At 39.1% G+C, this 18,488-nt stretch overlaps 1 protein-coding gene across 2 annotated transcripts in view; it reads right to left on the bottom strand.

Annotated features, from left to right (window-relative positions):
• The window catches only part of LOC122813391 (very-long-chain enoyl-CoA reductase-like), a 470,825-nt gene that overhangs the window by 351,403 nt on the left and 100,934 nt on the right, over positions 1 to 18,488 (bottom strand). Inside the window, exon 2 of one of the 2 annotated variants that reach the window (XM_044085687.1) lies at positions 749 to 859. The exons of the other annotated variant lie outside the window; for it this stretch is intronic. Coding sequence (XP_043941622.1) covers positions 749 to 859 — 111 coding nt within the window. The remainder of the gene's footprint in view (positions 1 to 748; positions 860 to 18,488) is intronic. 2 annotated transcript variants of the gene reach the window in all.

Here is an 18,488-nt window from a genome sequence, read left to right as displayed (position 1 = left end):
CATGATATGTATGAGGAGAACTCCAGCTGGTGGAATGCACATTAAGTAACAAACAGTACATCTCTCTTCATTTCATCGCATGTGACAACACAGTGTTAGACGTGGCATCCAACAGCAATGCAGGCTAACATATATGTTGTAATATTTCCTCTTTCTGACAGGTGTTATACAGTCAATCATGATAATGGTACTAAAAAGTCCACTTGTGTGACAGTGGAAGTTAGTGCTCCTCTATAAAACAATGAATAAGCCCTGCAGTGATAAAGTAATTAAACATAGTGCCTGTGTTACAGGATTGAAAATGCTTAGTGTAGAGAAGCATATTCCAAGACCATTAAGGTTGGATAGGCCAAATGACTGAAGGAGTGCAGACTACAGATGTGTCAGAAGCATATCAGACACAGTAGTGATGAGTATAACATGCATTGTGCAGTAATTTGCACACTGCAAAGTACAACATGAATGTGCACAGCTACTGTACGTGCAGGGTAATTGGCATCAAAGCTTTAGAAAATCATGGAAAGAAATAGCAGCATTTAAAGCAAGAGATGAAGCCAGAAGAGCAGAACATTTGTCTAAAATACAGCCTTTCAGAGGTGGAAGGCTCTGCATACATTGATACGCCAGAGGTAAATATGCACTCTTCAGTGGTTTTGAAATATAGTGAGAAAAGGGTTTGAAAGAAAGGAACCCTAATTTAATCAATCAGGGAAGGTTGCTGGTAGCTATAGTTTAATGGCATACTTACACGCAACAGCCTTCTGGACCGCCGTCGATGTCCTGCAGTAGTGGCTCGAGCTGCAGACCCAGTCCTGCCACTCATTGATCGCCATTGCCTGTCATGATCCTCCACTAATGTCTGCAGAGTGTGTGAGAAAGGACAGCATCAGTACAAGCATGTGCAGTAACACCCCCTTACTACCCAGTCATCTGGGGCTGAAAGTTCACAGATCAGTAGGTGAGTACACCTCAGTGCAGGTGATATAATGAATTTTGCCCTACAAAAGTATTACAAACATCAAAAGACACAGCTACGGAAGCTCACACATTGAAATGGAACATAACAGCACAGGAATTTTGATACATCTGGCAGACAGCAGCAAATAGTAAACATATAACACAATCTGGCCTACTGCACAGTCATGTTACACTACACAACTTACAATTTGTGAAGCTTTCTGCTGTTATACATGGGCAGATTGTCAAGTAAGTCAGTCTGCTAGTTGAATGAATAATTATTTATTGCTTTGATATTATATTTCAGTCAGCAATACTTTTAAATTCATAGTCCCCATCTTAATGAAGATGGATTGGTTCTATGTCAGCACCACTTCTATTAGGCACAGTACATAAAGTAAGATGAGGGAGAGTCAGCTGAAATAGCAAAATTAACCTGATTTCACTTGTCCCTTGAAACTCACTGAAAAACATTTGGACAATTTTTTTTCAACTAACTTTTGGTTTGCCAGTTGACCACCAGTGTCTGTAGTTAGTCGTATGCTTTACTTATGTTGCACTTGAAAAGGTGCCACATTTGCACGTACTGTTAAATGTGTCTTGGTATTACACATTTCTGAGTTCCAATGCCATGATTCCTTCACTTTTAAAGTTCATACCAAGTTCACTTAAAGATCTGTGGTATCATCATTGGCATCAACCCCAGTTATTTATCTCTAAATGGGCTTGGGATGTTGTGTCAACTATCACTAGCTCCCTCAATTTAGTGCCACCTTCTAACATTCTTCAACAGTCATGTTTAACTGTCAGATCCCTTCTCATGCACTCCATCCATCTTTTGGCTGGATATTCTCATTTCCTTCTCCCTTCTCCCTGTCTCTCCCAAATCTACTTCATCAAATCATCTTCTGCTTTTCTGCACACGTGCCCAAACCACAATAATCTGTTCTTTCACATTCTTTGCAATTTGAGCAATTTTTGGCTTCTGCTCTGATGTCATGATTTCTTCATCTGTTTCACAGATTGCAAGTGATCACCTATTTCAGGTACTTCATCTCCATCACTTCCAGCTTCCCCAGCTGCTCTGCATTCATTGCCCAGGTTTCTGTGCCATGCAGAAGTGCTAGTCATACCACTGTTTTCTACCCCTTACATTTCAGCCTCTTTGTCAATTCTTTTGTTACACACTACATCTCACATTCTGTGCCAGTTGCCAGGGGCACTACCTAGTCTAGCTTTGACACCTTAATTCCTTTTTTCTCAATTACTCCTCTCAGATGCTTGAAACTGTTAACCTAGTCCACTACTTTCCCTAATATCTCAATTTTCAGCTTCTTCTGATTTCCACCATTGGTTGCCACGACTTGTCTGTACTTAGTTTCATCCCATGTTCCTCAGTCTTGAATTCCAGTCCCCTATCATTTTCTACTACTGTCTTCTACTAACCCATATATTTATTTATTGATCCTCCTCTTCAGCACTTTCATGTAATGCAACAGTAGTTTGACACTTCTGCACTTTCCACAGTTGTGAATGCTCCCTTTGTTCTTGTATCCTGACACTAGAATGCCTATTCTCCAGTCATTTGGTATATGTTTTTCAGTCCATACCACTAGGGGTCTCCTCAGAACCCATTTCCCCTAACCCACCCAGCCACATATCTGTTTTAACTTCATCTGAGCCTGCTGCTTTCATTGATCTCATTTTCCTTGGTGCTGTTCTTACTACTTCTAGAGCCTTCTTCATCTTTCATTGTAGGCTGTATATGGGGCAATACAGCTTCGGTGTTTTCTTCACTCAGTATCTACTGGAAGTATTCCCATCTGATTTTGATATCCTGTGGCCTAGTGAGCATATTGCTGCTGGCATTCCTTATGAATGTTCTTGCTCCTATGGATTTGTATGTACATATGACAAACAAGTAGAATGTTTAAATTTAGACTGCAGGAAGAAAGAGACATATAATGCATAATAAAGAAAATAATGTGGTAGCTACTCATTTTATTCAAATACATAGAGGAGATAGCAGATCGTTACAGGCTACTGTATTAGAACAAATAACAGTAAATAAAAAAGGAGTTTGTGATATTAAAGAGGCACTGTTAAAGAAATATTATTTATTTTAAAGTTTAACACATTACAACCTTATGGTTTAAATAATGAAAATACTTGTAAAACTGTTTGGTTGTGGTATGTTTTAAATTATAGTAATTGATTAAGTTTTAAATTGTGTTGGTTCTTCCATTATTTCTATTTGTTTAAATGGTAGTTTTGAGTGTCTGAGATTTATCTCACTTGAAGGCATTTTGCTGAGGTGCTACAGATGCTTTGAGGTTTTAATAAAGATAAACTTGGCCATTTAGTTGTATTTTATTATCCCTTATGAATGGTATGTGATGACTACCTTCATTATCTTTCAGTCTGTGCTTTGCAGCCTCATAGAGTTTCTTCGTACCATCTGCTAAGTCACTTTCCAGATGTTGGTAGAGCACATTTGACACTTTTTTTCTTTGCTATACTATGACTGCTCTCATAGCCTCTTTTTTAGACAACCAGTGTTTAAACTTAGCTTGCTTAATCTTTTCTTTCTCCCACTTTTTCCTGCATGTTTTCTTTCTTTTTATAACTTCCTAAACTTCTGCATTGCACCAACAGTTTTCCTCATGTACCTTTTTTTCCATTCACAGCTCATCAGAATATCTGTTCTATAGTTTTCACATATGCTGTTTTGAGATGCTACCATTTTTCTTCATCTTTATCTATTTCCTCTCCTGAGGTGCTAGTACCCTGAGTATTTACTAGACTTCTTGTGCTTTTGCTCCAGTCAATTTTCATGTCTTCAGCTTAGAGTCTCTTGACCTGACCTGAGAGCCTACTATGACCTCTGCTTGCAGATGATTGTTGCCACAAGTTGTTTATGCCATGTGAAAACTGTTCCAATGGGGATGACTCTACAATCTCTGGTTCTAACCCAATGCCCTTTCTTTACTACAAGGAAGTCTACCTCAGTTGCAAGTTCACCACTCATGTATGCAATCCTGTGGCTATCTCTCTTGCAGTACCATGTAGTATTGTAATGCATTATTTTATTGATTTATCTGTTAGAAGTTGATTACCAGGAAAGTCCAACTGGGCAGAAAAAAATGCTTTACAGAGCAGTTCTGGGAAGAAAAGCTCTACACATGAATATAAAATTAATCCGTAACAAATGACATCAAATGCCCAATTACAACGGTTACACAAGTACAAAAACTGAAGACAACCAAGACATTGAATATTAAAGCAATAACCAATGATGTGGGTGTGATATATTGAAGATTTACCAACAATTGGTGTGGTTTAATCAAGAGGGCAAAGCGCAAGTGATTAAACAAAGCCAACCATTGGTAAATCTTCAATATACCACATCAAGGAGTCAGTTATTGCTGTTATACAATGACATTATTTAAGAAAAAAATACTTACTTTTCTTAAATAATGTCTTTGTATGATGGCACCATGGTGTTCTCCCACTTTTGCTGGATATTCTGCTGCTTTTTTTGATGTACCATGCATGTGTATTGGACTTAAGTTCCCATGTTTACGCAGTACATCAGTGCTTTGGAAAGGAAGGATTTGATGAGTTGAGACTCTATGCATTTTTCAAGTATTTTTGAGAAAGTGGACAGAATGGCTATCTGCTTACAGTTGCAGATGTCAACAGAGTTTTGTCTTTTATGTAAGGGTAGGATATGTGATTTCCTCAACAGAGAAGGGACATATTTGTCTTTTATTGAGCAATTTATTAGTATAGCTATTAGGTATGCTAGTGCATCAGTTGCAAGCTTCAGATATTCTAAGGGGAAGTTATCGGGTCTAGGGTGGTGGTTTTTAGTTGACTAAGTAGTTTTTTGATGGTGGAGGTGGAGACTGGATAAAGTGAAAAGGATATAGCAGGTCTGTTGTTATTAATGGAGTTTGGAATATTTGCTGGAGGGAAATTATTCAGCAGAGAGGTGACTATTTGCATGCAGTGGGAATTGAATTGTTAGGTAATATGGCTGGGTTCATCAATTATACCTGGAGATGGCTGAGTGCTTTGGACAGGATGCAGGAGGTGATTAATAAAAGACCAGAAAGACACAGGGTTTTAAGACAGATATTTTGTAGATTTGTGAAGAAAGATTTGTTGTCCTCTTTAATTTCGCTTTTAGTCATGTTCCTGAGTTGTTTATAATGTTATACATTTTTGTCTGTTTTAGTTTTTTTTTTTTCATGAATTACAGGCTTTGTCTCACTCTTTATTAGATATTTTGTTTATTAAGCCATAGTGCTGGGTTAGATTTGATTCTCTTTGTTCTTCTAGGGGAGTGCATATTAGGCCTTAAGAAAGATTGAGTCAAATAGGGTTACTGCTTCATCTAGAGGCAGAGTGTGTGTAGCTAACTCCAGTTGAAGAGCTTCACATTAGATATGAAAGAGGTTTTTTTTTGAAGGAAGAAAGGTTCCTGACTTAGTTGTATCAGTGCTGTTTTTGTAAAGGTGTTCGGTGTCTGACTATATAAATTGGTATGTGGCCACTGAGAGTTTCTGGAAGTGAGCCAAGAAAAAGTATTTTATTGTGTGATAGTCATAATCCAGCCTATGGTGGACTCTATGTTACTACTCTGTTTATAGCTGCTAGGTGTGGATATTAGTTGGGTAAAGCCATGTAGGTTTATTCCACTGTTGAAGGAGTTGTTTTTGATTGTTATCCAATCTATGTTTATGTCCCCTAGTATGATTGCTTCATATGGATATTTGTTGTTACCCAATGGAAAAATTCTTCAGCAGTGTCAGTATTGTTTCCAGGTGGGATGTATATACCTATAATGCAAATACTTTTGTTTTTTTTTTAAGTGAAATTTGGAGGTAAGAGTTTCTGTGTTTTTTGAGTGGAGGGGGATGGTTGGGTATATCAAGATGTCTACAATATTTTGATAAAAGATGTTAACTCACCACCCTTTTTGTTAGTTTTGTCTTGGCTGAGGATGTTGCAGCCAGAAGGAATGATTTCTTCCTCTTTTTATGTCATGTTTAAGCCAGGTTTTTGTAGTAATTACTATATATGAAGATTGTTTTTATTTCCGGATCTTTATTGCACAGACTACAAGTTTTATATTGCAAGAAGAAAGCCTTGAGCTTTTTTTTTTTTGTTGTTGTTGATTTTTGCTGTGGTATATTGTAGCTATTGCAAGCCAAGATGGAGGTGGCTAATGGTGGGATTGGACCAGGGTTTGGATGTATAACTCTACCTAGAAAATGAAAGTCATAAAAAAGATGTTCATGACTATGCACGTGTGTTTGTTTTTGGTAGTAGATGTGATGTACATTGCTTTTGATATTTGATTTTTGGAGTATTTTGTGACGGTGAATGATAGTAGGAGTAAAGAAGGTTGGTGAAAAATAGAAGTGGGGATTTGGGGTTTCACAAAAGGAGAAACTGCCAGCACAGCTAGCTGGAGTTTTGTAAATAATTACATGTCATTTGTGAATATCAAAATGATTTATATAAGATGCTTATGTTACTACTGCATTAGAACTGTATGCTGTGTGTACATCAAACTGGTTTGTAGAGATGCGTGTCTTGAAGGGATGTTTTGTAAAGTGTTTATGTTTGACATGCATCCATAGTGTGCTCTGCTGGAGGAAAACAGAAATGTATATGCACTATTGTAACTGTCTAAATGTATACATTTTAACAGTGGAAACTGGAATACAGGAGGTTAACGTCAGTCCAGCAAATTTTAGAAAAATAGCCAAAATTAAATTACTTTATAGGCTATGCAATAAAACATGGTATCTTTCAGTTTTCAATGCAGCTAGAGACAAAAAGTCTGTGCTGAGAATATTTCTGTATTGCCTTTAGGGTGAACTAATTACTAGTTTTGAAATGTGAAGAAATGCAATTGTTTTATGACTTCCAGCATCTGCCAAAGATCAGAGGTCTATGCATTTTTACAAGGTAGATGTTAAATGCTAGCAGCTGCCATCAGTGGTTGTTTTGGGCCTGGGGACGAGAAGTCAGATGACAAGAAATGATGCCATTTGGCAAGCTAGCCCAGCATGAGACAGAGCATTCTGTATTCTGTCTTGGACCTGACAACAACTAGAAGATCCATTCACCACATTTGCATTTCTCTAATGAAGTAAGTTTCTGGGGGACAGTATAATTCTTTTAGATATAATCAGAAATATAGTAAAGCTTTTTCTAGATTTTTTTTTATTTATTTATTTGAGACTGTCCTGCAATGTTTTTTTAAACATTTCCTGTGGTTTTGTACTCTGATGTCACTGTGAATATATATTCAGTATTGTCTTGTTCTTTTACTATTTATTATTAAATACATTTAAACATTTCATTGTGGCTGATCTGTGTAGAGATATTTAAGTTTTGACAATACTTGCATATTTATTTAGTGACACTATGTGGGCCACTCCTAATAGCCTTGCACTTGGTCAAACTACCATTTGTATTAATATTAATATTACACAGTAAGATTGGGCACCCTTTGTTAAGGGCCTTAAAGAAGCTGATAAAGAGTGACCAGTGGCAGTAGAAACTAGCTTATAGTCTAGGCAGAAGGATACATAGCTAGTAAACCTGTGCCAGCCTTTCCCAGGTGCGTGTATGTGTAAATCAAACCTCAAAGGGTGTGTGTGTGTTAGCTACTTGGTCAAGGACATGAAGCACTGGTTGGACAGAGAGAATGCTGGAGGACTTGGCTTTATCACTCAGCTTGAGATCTCAACTCTATAGCTGTGCCAGTGGAGAGTCTTATTGAGGATCTGCAGAAATAGTGAGAAACCATCCCTAGACTCACTGTAGTCTCTGTGTGCTCTTAAGGAAAATTGCCCTTGATGCAGAGAGCTGCATCTGGAAATACTGTGTGTGTACTTGTTAACCTCCCAGTGTATATCCCCCACTGTTGCCAGGGTGAGGATTGAGGTTCCTTGATTATGGATCCTACGTGTGGAGGTGGAGCATGCATACTAGTATAATGTAAATACTTGCTCTTATGGACAGCTTTTTTATGGACAGATGTCTGTAAATCTTCTCCATCAAACAGCAAATACACATCTAAAAATTGATTATTGTGAAGTGAAGTGGACATAGAGAAATATAAAAAGATATTTTTCTATGTCCACTTCACCGCAGAATATTCAATTTTTAGATGCGGATTTGTTGTTTGATGGGGAAGATTTACAGACATCTGTCCATAAAAAGGCTATCCATAAGAACAAGCATTTACATTAGGGTCTACGACCGAATGCACTAAATATCGAATGGCCGGAAAATTGAAAACGCAGGTGATAAAAACCCATTTTGTGGGGGGGGGCTACACCCCCTCATACCCCCAGCTAAATATATATACTAACTCCGAGATCGCACTAGAGTGAGGAAAGAGCAAATTTCCCGATTTTCACTGTACCGTGATCTCATAAAATAGGTTTCTATCACCACCGTTTTCGATTTTCCGGCCATTAGATATTTAGTGAATTCGATCTGTTGTCATAGACCCTTTGCATTATACTAGTATGCACGCTACACACATATTTAAAGAGATTATTAAGGGACAGTACTTCCATATATGTAAACTAAATACAACTATTGAAAAATGTCTTGAACAAATGGAAGAAGTAGCTAATCAATTTAAAAGTAGGGGCTATGATGAAGATTTATTAAATAATATAAAGAGTGAAGTTATGTCTATAAGAGGCACTCAAATTCGACCCTGCTTTAGTGCCAGTGGAACATTAAATATAATAGATAATACATCTAAAGATAATAATATACTTTGATATCCCACAACATTTAGTAGATGTAGTGATGGAGTGAAGAGAATAATTATGGATAACTGGAGGAGTATTTTAAGGACCATACTAAAACTACAGAATATTGTGCATAATAGACCATGGTTTGCTTTTTGAAATCGTTTGAATTTGAAGCAAATGTTGTGTTATATGGATATTAAATGCAACATTAGTCTTATATATTCTGCAAAGAAGGGCACCTTTCCTTGTCACAATTGTAGTTGTCCTTATATTAATATTGATTGTAGTACTAGACATCTCTCTACCAATAAAACTTCACAACTTGTAATTCTTGTAATATAGTCTATCTAGCAACATGCAAAGTATGTTCAAGTTTTTATATATAGGAAAATCTAAGCAACGCCTCAAAGACAGGATTATAGAACACAAATCAGATACTAAAAGGAATAATTTAACAAATGCACTTGCCAAACATGTTTATGAAAATGATCCTAAACATATGTTTACTTTTAGAGTAATAACTATTATTAATAAGAATATAAGAGGAGGGCATTTAAACAATAAGCTTAAACTAAAAGAATATGAATGGATTTTACAGATGCAAGCAGATATCCCCCTGGTATTAACCCAATGGTTACTCTCAAACTTGTCCTAAAAATAAAAACAAATACATTTAAGATGATATATATATGTTTGCTTTGATATATTTATCCATGAGTATGTGTATGTCCATGTGCTTAGAAAAACATTAAATACTGAATGCCTCTGTGACTCATAGTAAAAGGAAAACTGCATCTATGATACATTTCATTTTAAGAGATTATTTAAAAAGTATTGTTAAAAGTTTATCTGTTTTTATTGGCTGTGCCTTATAGGGTGATGTAGTTAAGCACACCGTAAAAGGAAAAAATGCATCTATGATACATTTCATTTTAAGAGATTATTTAAAAAGTATTGTTAATAGTTTATCTGTTTTTATTGGCTGTGCCTAATAGGGTGATATAGTTAAGCACACCTTAATTGATTGTTTTATCTTGCACTAATGAAGGGGTTTTCATGAATCTGAAAGCTTTGCTTTTTTCTTACTAAATTTCTGATAGTACATTGCTATGGTTGTTTTTTGTTGTATTGAACTGTTGTATCAACTGACACTTTGCCAACATTCTTATTTGTTTTACATATAACCTGACTTAATCAGAAATGATTGCAGCCTTAGTCACAGGTGCATCACAGACCAGCAACCAAAAGGACAACCAGACTGCCCTTGGGGATGTACAACTCTCAGAAAATGGGAAGTTCAACTTTGCCTCAGAGGACATAAAAATCCATCTGGAGTTAAAGAGACTTGAACTGGAGGCCAAACGTTTGGAAATAGAATCAGCAGAGAGACTGCCGCATTTAGAGGCTGAAGAAAATGAGAAACAGAAACAAATGGAATTAGAATCAGCAGAGAGACTGACAGGTCTGGAAGCTGAAGAAAATGAGAGGCAGAGGCAACATGAAAAGGAAATGCTGACTCTTCGCCAGGGTCATAGAGGTAATGGGGAATGGTAAAACCAAACCCCAGAAGCAATAAAGGTCAGTAAATTTCTTCCATAATTTACAGTGTGATAATTTTGATAGCTTTATTCATATGTTTGCAAGGGTTTGTAAACAGTATAATGCTGACCAAGGGCTCTGGGTACAATTCCTGACTCCCTTACTCCATTGTGAAGCTGTAACTGTTGTTTCTAAATTGTCTGATACTGATTGCTTAAATGATCATACCATTAAAAATTGTTTATTAGAGAGTTTTAACTTAACACCTGGAGCTTATAGAAAAGAGTTTATGAGCATAGGCGCAATGCAGATGAAAGTGTGTTCATAGGTGGGTGAGTGGGTGTCAGGTCATCACTTTTGTAGGACTGGCAGATCTTTTGGTGAGGGAACAAGCCCTTAGCACTTTGCCTGCAGACATGAGAATCTGGTTGGCAGATATGGAATGCAATACCGCAGATGAGGTAGGAAAAAAGGGAGACCTATACCTAGCAAGCAGGGCATCACTGCACAGGAAAGGGATACCCAGTGCTGCACATAGGTCTAAGGGAACCAATGGTGGGAAGCCTAAACTACCCCAACAGAGTTCACCAGTAAAAGGGGAAGCCACTAGTTCAGGTACATGGCCAAGATCAAGGGTAAATGTTTTAAATATAATCAGTGGGGCCATGTAGCATATAGATGTCCACAGATGCAAGGTGAGGAACAAAAGGTAGGGGAGCCAGTAAGTGGGAATGACAGAATGTCATCAGAAAGTTGTCTGGAGACAACAAGGGTGCCAAAGGTTATATCCTATCTTAGTAGATGGGAAACAGGGCACTACTAAGAGAGACACAGCCTCTGACCTAACCATTGTGAAGCCTGCAGTGGTTAAAGAGGAGCACTACTTGCTTGGGCAGTCTACTCCACTCAGAGCTTTAGGAGGGACCCCATTCCAAATGCCTTTTGCTAGGGTTCACCTTGACTGGGAGGGTGGAAAAGGAAGCAAGTAATAGGTGTGTTTGAGGATATCCCTGCAGATGTCCTGATAGGGAATGAATTTAATAATGCAGTACCTTGTGTGCATGCAGTGACATGCAGTCACGCTTGGAGATAGCATGTGGATCTGGTAGCCTGGGGGGACCCAGAAAGACTGCAGACTTGAATCCGGGACTGGTGAGGTGGTTGCTGCAAAGAAGGAGCTACCCTGTAGCAGTGAGAGTGAAGGTGAGCCACAGCTACTATTGGTACTGATGTTCCCTTGGACAGAGTGACTGCAAGGGCAGAGGTGGATAGTAGTGCCCAGGCTGACAGTGAAGCAACACTGTCAGAGGATATCAGACTTCCCGTAGAAGGGGAGCTAGGAAAGGTTACAAAGAGAGAGTTGAGATAGGCTCAGCACTCCCACTTTATATTACAAGGCTTGAGGGAGATAACAGGAAGGCGCCCGATTCTCAAGGAAAAAGGAAATCTGTATACTGGGACAAAGGGTTACTGTATAGAGAGTGGACCCTTGAGGGAGGGCTAGAGGGTGAGCCAATAGAACAGTTGGTAGTGGTAGTGCCCAGGGCCTACCATCTGGCACTCCTAGCCATAGCTCATAATATTCCCTTTGCAGGTCATATGGTCATAAGGTGTACAAAGAGACATATTATGCAGGACTTTTATTGGCTTGGGATTTTCGGGGATGTAACAGGGTAGTGCAGGACCTGTAAGCAGTGCCAAAAAGTAGGCAAGGCAGGAGACAAGGTGAAAGCTCCTTTGATGCCTTTGCCTGTGATAGAGGAACTATTTCAGAGGGGTGCTATGGATAGTGTGGGGCCTCAGGGTATTCCAAGTTCCACAGGGAAGAAGTATATCCTAGTGGTAGTAGGCTATGCTACCAGATACCCTGAGGTGGTGGCTCTGTCCTCCATCAAGGCAGAAAAGGTGGCAAATGCTTCGTTAGAGATTTTCAGCAGGGTAGGTTTCCCAAAAGAAATACTGATTGACAGAGGTGCAAATTTCATGTCAGACCTGTTGGCTTGTCTGTGAAGGCACTGTGGGGTGAAGCACCTAAAGACCACCCTCTACCATCCCCAGACTAATGATCTGGTAAAGAGGTTAAACTCTACACTATAGACCATGCTACAGGCATTTTCAGACCAGTTTAAGAGGGAGCGGGACAGATATTTGCCACATTTATTGTTTGCTTACAGAGAGGTGCCCCAGGAATCCACAGGTTTCTCACCTTCTGAGCTGTTGTATTGGCATAGGGTGAGGGGACCTCTAGATTTGATTTGTGAAGAGTGGGTGAAGAGGTGAAGAGAGGGCCAGTGTGAATTTCACAAGGAGTCTGTTGTGGCATATGTCCTAAACCTCAGGACAAGTCTCAGGGAACTCCTGAGCTTGGCCCAAGAGAACCTGTTAAAAGCCCAACAGCAGAAGAAGGTCTGGTAGGACAGAAATGCTCAAACTAGAGAGTATGCTGTGGGGCAGCAGGTTATGGTTCTCATTCCTGTCAGACACAAGAAGCTGCAGGCAGCTTGGGAGGGACCTTTCAAAGTGGTAAGGAAGGTCAGTGATGTTAACTACATGTTAGAACTGCTAGCCAGGAGGCAGGGGCACAAACTGTACCATGTTACCATGATGAAACCTTACCATGATAGAGAGGCCCTGGTGCTAAGTATTTGCAGTGGATGACAGGAAGAGTCTGAGGGGGATCTGGTGACTGAGCTCAGTGAGGCTTGGACTGACACCTCAGTGGAAGGGGTAGCAATGTCCCACCAGCTATCCCCTACCCAGATTCAAGAAATCTAAACAGTGTTACAAGAGTTTGGGGACATGTTCACTGAGAAACCAGGGTGTACTCACCTAGTGCAGCACCATGTGGATACAGGACCCTAATGGCCTATGAAGCAGGCCCCTTATAGGGTGCCTGAGACAGTCAAATAGACTCTGAGGGAAGAGATACAGGAAATGTTGGTAGTGGGGGTAATCCAGGAGTCCCACAGCCCCTGGGCCTCCTCAGTGGTGCTGGTAGCAAAAAAGGATGGCAGCACCAAGTTCTGTGTCAGATGCGTACCCCATGCCTAGGACAAATAAAGCCCTAGAGCAGCTGAGTGGGGCTAAGCATCTTACCCCTATTGATCTTACCAAGGGCTACTTGAGGAGAGAGAGGTCAGCCCTTGTGACTCCGTTTGGCTTGTATGAGTTCACAAAGGTGCCTTTTGGGACGAAAAATGGCTCAGCAATTGTCCAGAGGCTGTTACATCATATCCTAGCAGGAGCAGGACATTTTGCCCTTCCTTATCTGGATGATATTGCCATCTACAGCCATTCCTGGCAAGAGCACCTTCAGCATGTCAGGGAGGTGCTGGGCAGACTATAGAGGGCAGGATTTATCATTAAGCTCAGTAAGTGTCAGTTGGGTATGGCAGAGATTTCCTACCTGGGACGCAAAGTAGGGAGTGGTAAGATCAGGCAAAAACCTGCCAAAGTGGATGCCATTCAGGCATGGTCTGAGGAACAGCAGGGTACTACAGAAAGTTTGCCCCAAATTATAGTACCATAGTTGCTCCCCTTACAGACCTGAGAATGAAAAACAGGCCAGATAAGTTAGTGTGCATGTGAGCAGGCATTCTAACAGTTTAAAGAAGCTTTAGGTCAACCCCCTGTGTTAGCCAGTCCAGATTACAGCAAATAATTTGTTGTGCAGGTAGATGCTTCAAACCGTGGTGTGGGGGCTGTACTCAGCCAAGTTTCCTCAGGGAGAAGAGCAGCCGGTGGTATATCTTAGCCATAGGCTCCAACCCAGGGAGGACTGCTATGCAGCTGTAGAAAAGGAATATCTAGCCATAAGCACAAACTGGTCCACAAGGAACACTAGACTAAGAAAATAAAATAAAATAAAAACACTGGACCACCAATGTCAGACAAAACCCTTGCTGCTTTATTTGTAGTACCAAATAACTACGAGCTTTCACCAGGACAACCTGGCTTCATCAGACTCATCTGGTTAATAAACACCCATCTTCTTAAACATTCCATTGCAAAACACCTCAAACCAATCAGAAAACAGATCCTTAAATTGCATCAGATAATAGTTAAAAAAATCACTAATAAATTAGGACATAAAAAATATACATCTAAAAACAATTAATTGTTCAATCACCAGCTGTAAAATTTCATATTGATGGTACATTTCCTTATAAGGTAGAAAAACAAAATAAAATAAAAGCAGCCCTTAGGGAGAAAGCCTATCCTAAATCACATTAGCCCTATGTTTTAAAACAGGCATTAAGGAGGTACTTTCATTTAGTCCTGGCAACTTTGAAGCATTAAGCCTCAGTTGCCATCTAAGTTCTCTAATTTCTATCTCTGTCTTAACATCACCCCCTCTCTCCCTGTTTGGCACTCTAGCAACTACAAAAAACTATATTTTTTTAAATTCATACATTTATTGCTATGTAAGTAGAGTGCATTGTGTTCATCCTTGTTCTTAATGCTCCTAATGTGTTCAGAAATTCTGTCACGCAGTCTGCGGATGGTCTTGCCTATGTAAAATGCATCACAGGCTGTACACGTGGCAACATAAACTAACATAGTACTATTGCAATTATTTTCCCAGGACATGCTATGGAAAATTTATAGTCCTTAATAAATACATAAGGGCCATCATTTATGTAGCGGCAAAGTCTACAGCAACCACATTTTGACATCATGGATGTTTTAAACTTGTTTCCCTCTGCATTTGCCTCTAACAAGTTCTTGATATTCTTACCCCTACTGTAAGCAATGTTGGGCTTACTACCCACAATAGCTTTCATCTCTTGATTTAAACAAAAATCCCAACCAAAGTTCAGGGATGAAATAAAAAGGGTACCTAACAAGCTGTATTTCAACACTAGTGCATCCCCATAGCTTTTTTTGTCACCTTCCCTCAAGCTAGTAAAAATATTTTATTTTATTTTCAATGTCTAGCCATAGTGTGGGCACTGCAGAAACATCAGCCTTATCTTTATGGAAGAAAATTCACTGTAGTTAGACACCACAATCCCTTAACATGGCGACATCGAGCCAGTCAGCAAAATGCCAAGCTAGTAAGTGGAGCCTAGGGTTGCAGGCATATGATATTACAGTGTAGCACCACAGTGGAGTTAGCAATGCCAATGCAGATGGGCTCTCAAGACATGGAATAGGGTAATGTATTTTCAGATAGGCTCATTCCTCTTGATAAAGGTTTCTCAAGGGTCGCTTGAAAAACTAGCTTGAATCTTCAAAGGGGGAAGAAGTGTCACAAAAGGAGATACTGCCAGTGCAGCTAGTTGAGGTTTTGTAAATGATTATATGTCATTTGTAAATACTGAAATGATTTACATAAGATGCTTATGTTACAACTGTATTAGAACTGTATGTCATGTGTATATCAAACTGGTTTGTACAAACGTGTGTTAAATGGATATTTTGTAAAGTGTTTGTGTTTGAGATGCATCCATTGTGTGCTTTGCTGGAGGGAAACAGAAATGTACATGCACTAGTGTAACTGTCTAAATGTATATATTTTAACAGTGGAAACTGGAATACAGGAGGTTAACTTCAGTCCAGCAAATTCTAGGAAAACAGCTGAAATTAAATTATTATTTAGGCTATGTAGTAAAAGATGGTATATTTCAGTTTTCAGTGCTGCTAGAGACAGTGTGTGCTGGGAAGTTTTCTGCATTGTCTTTAGGGTGAACTCATTACTAGTTTTGAAATGTCAAGGAATGCAATTGTTTTATGACTCCCAGCATCTGCCAAAGATCTGAGGTCTATACATTTTTACAGGTAGATGCTAAATGCTACCAGCTGCCATCAATGGTTGTTTTGGGCCTGGGGACTTGAAGACAGATGACAAGAAATAATGTCATTCTGCAAGCTAGCCCAGCAGTAATGTTTGAGATATTAATTTGTGAAGTTTCATAGTGAGACAGCATTCTGTATTCTGTCTTGGATTTGATAACAATTAAAAGATCCATTCACCACATCTGCCTTGCTCTAATGAAGTAAGTTTCTAGGGAACAGTATAATTCTCTTAGATATAGTCAGTAATATAGTAAAGCTTAGTTTAGATGTTTTTCTTTATTTATTTGAGACTGTCCTACAGTGTTGTTTTAAATATTCCCTGTGGTTTTGAACTTTGATGTCACTGTGAACATATATTCAGTATTGTCTTTTTCTTTTATTATTTATTATTAAATATATTTAAACCTTTCATTGTGGCTGATCTGTGTAGAGATATTTAATATCTGAGAGTACTTGCATATTTATTTGGTGACACTGTGTGGGCCACTCCTAATAGCCTTGCTCTTGGTCAAACTACCATTTGTATAAATATTAGTATTAATATTACACAGTAAGATTGGACAACCTTTGTTAAGGGTCTGAATGTAACTGATAATGAGTGACTGGTGGCAGTAGAAACTACCTTATAGTCTGGGCAGAAGGGAGCATAGCTAGTAAATCTGTTCCAGCCTTTCCCAGGTGTGTGTGTGTAAATCAAACTTCAAAAAGTGTGTGCATATGTGTGTGTGTGTGTGTGTGTGTGTGTGTGTGTGTGTGTGTGTGTGTGTGTGTGTGTGTGTGTGTGAGTGAGTGTGTCAGCTACTTGGGCAGGGACACAAGGCACTGTTTGGACAGAGAGGGAGCTGTAGGACTTGGCTTGATCACTCAGCTTAGATCTCAACTCTGTAACTGTGCCAGTGGGAAATCTTATTGGGGATCTAAAGAAAGAGTAAGAAATCAGCCCCAGACTGACTGTGATTTTTGTGTGTTCTTAAGGGAAATTGCACTTAATGCAGAAAACTGCATCTGGAAATACTGTGTGTGTACTTGTTAACCTCCCAGTGTACATCCCCCACTGTTGCCAGTAGTGAGGATTGAGGCTCCTTGATTACTGGTCTGGTGGTGAGGCATCACAAGGGCTGTTAATAATAATTGTTTTGGTGTCAGAGTGAGGTATGTGAGAGGTTAGAGGTGGGTGTTATATGGTTGTAAAGTATACCATTAGTCACACTGATAGTTGCAGAAGAAGGAACATGTAAGAGGCGTCAGTTATTTTAGTAGATGAGGGGCAAAAAAATGCAATGAATGTACATTATAGTAAGTAGGTTACAAAATGATAAAGGTTATGGCTACCTAAGCAGAAGATGTTAGGGGAGTAGAATATAGATAGAATTGTGAGGTATATAGTTTTATAGGATAGAGAAGTTTTTAAATTTTTGGTTTAGTCTGTATCTAAGTCGTTCAGATGGGAGGTATTAATAAGGAGATTTGGTTTCTGATTGGTAGTGAGGAGAGAAGTAAGTGTGGCCTGATTATATATTTAGAGACAGGAGGGCAAGTGGGAATTGGGGGAAGGGTAGGGAAGTGATTTGAGGCCGAGTATCGCCAAATGCAGGGAGCAAACTTCAACAGAAATAATCAGTGAAGTGTGATATTCAGGTAAGTGAGAACAAAATCATCAGTTTCAGGAAAAAATAGGACTGAATTCAAGAAACAAATCACATACTAGTGGAATAGTGCAAGTGGTGTGCTGGCCTGCTGAGTGGGGGAAATTCTGGATGATGCAACAACTAAAGAAATAAGGTGCTCATTACACAGAAACTCTTTCTTTTGACTGCCAGGGTCACTTACTGAAAACGTAAGTGATTGTTTTGATATTGTTAGAGTGCAGTTAATTGTTTAGTTTCTAATATACAGGTAGAGATGGGAGAGGTGACCCACTCTTCTAGGTGACTCTTGTAGCTTTAAAATGTTAACTGTCATATCGGATTCATCTTCATCCTTGCAGGGACTATATTGTGTAGGCACTAAAACTGTGTTGGGGAACTAAAATTAGATAAAGAGAAAGTTTAGGGGATCATGTAAAGATGTTGTGTAAATATCACCTAACATTGCAATTTAGTAAGTAGATGCAAGACAAATTGGTTTGAGTAGACCAGTATATCATGAAGACTCTTTCCTATTCCATGGCTCCTAGTTTGAACTACCCAAAAAAAAAAAGGACACCAGGAGTCCGAAGCTAGGCCATGTGGAAGAGATGAGAAGTAATACAGTAGTAATGCTATAAAAACCTACACAGCCTTAAATGAGCTGTTTTTTGTTTTTTAAGAGAAAAGAAATTACGTCCAGAAATAGAAATACAGTTTTGTAATAAAAAGTAGCATTTACACCAAGCAAAGCAGGATCTACAAGAAGGAGCAG

The sequence above is a fragment of the Protopterus annectens genome, chromosome 10.part0 (assembly GCF_019279795.1).
Source record: "Protopterus annectens isolate FY-2018-M chromosome 10.part0, PAN1.0, whole genome shotgun sequence".
In the NCBI taxonomy this organism is placed as follows: Eukaryota; Metazoa; Chordata; order Ceratodontiformes; family Protopteridae; genus Protopterus; species Protopterus annectens.
The sequence above is the reverse complement of the archived record's forward strand: the minus strand, read 5'-3'. Positions and strand labels throughout refer to the sequence as shown.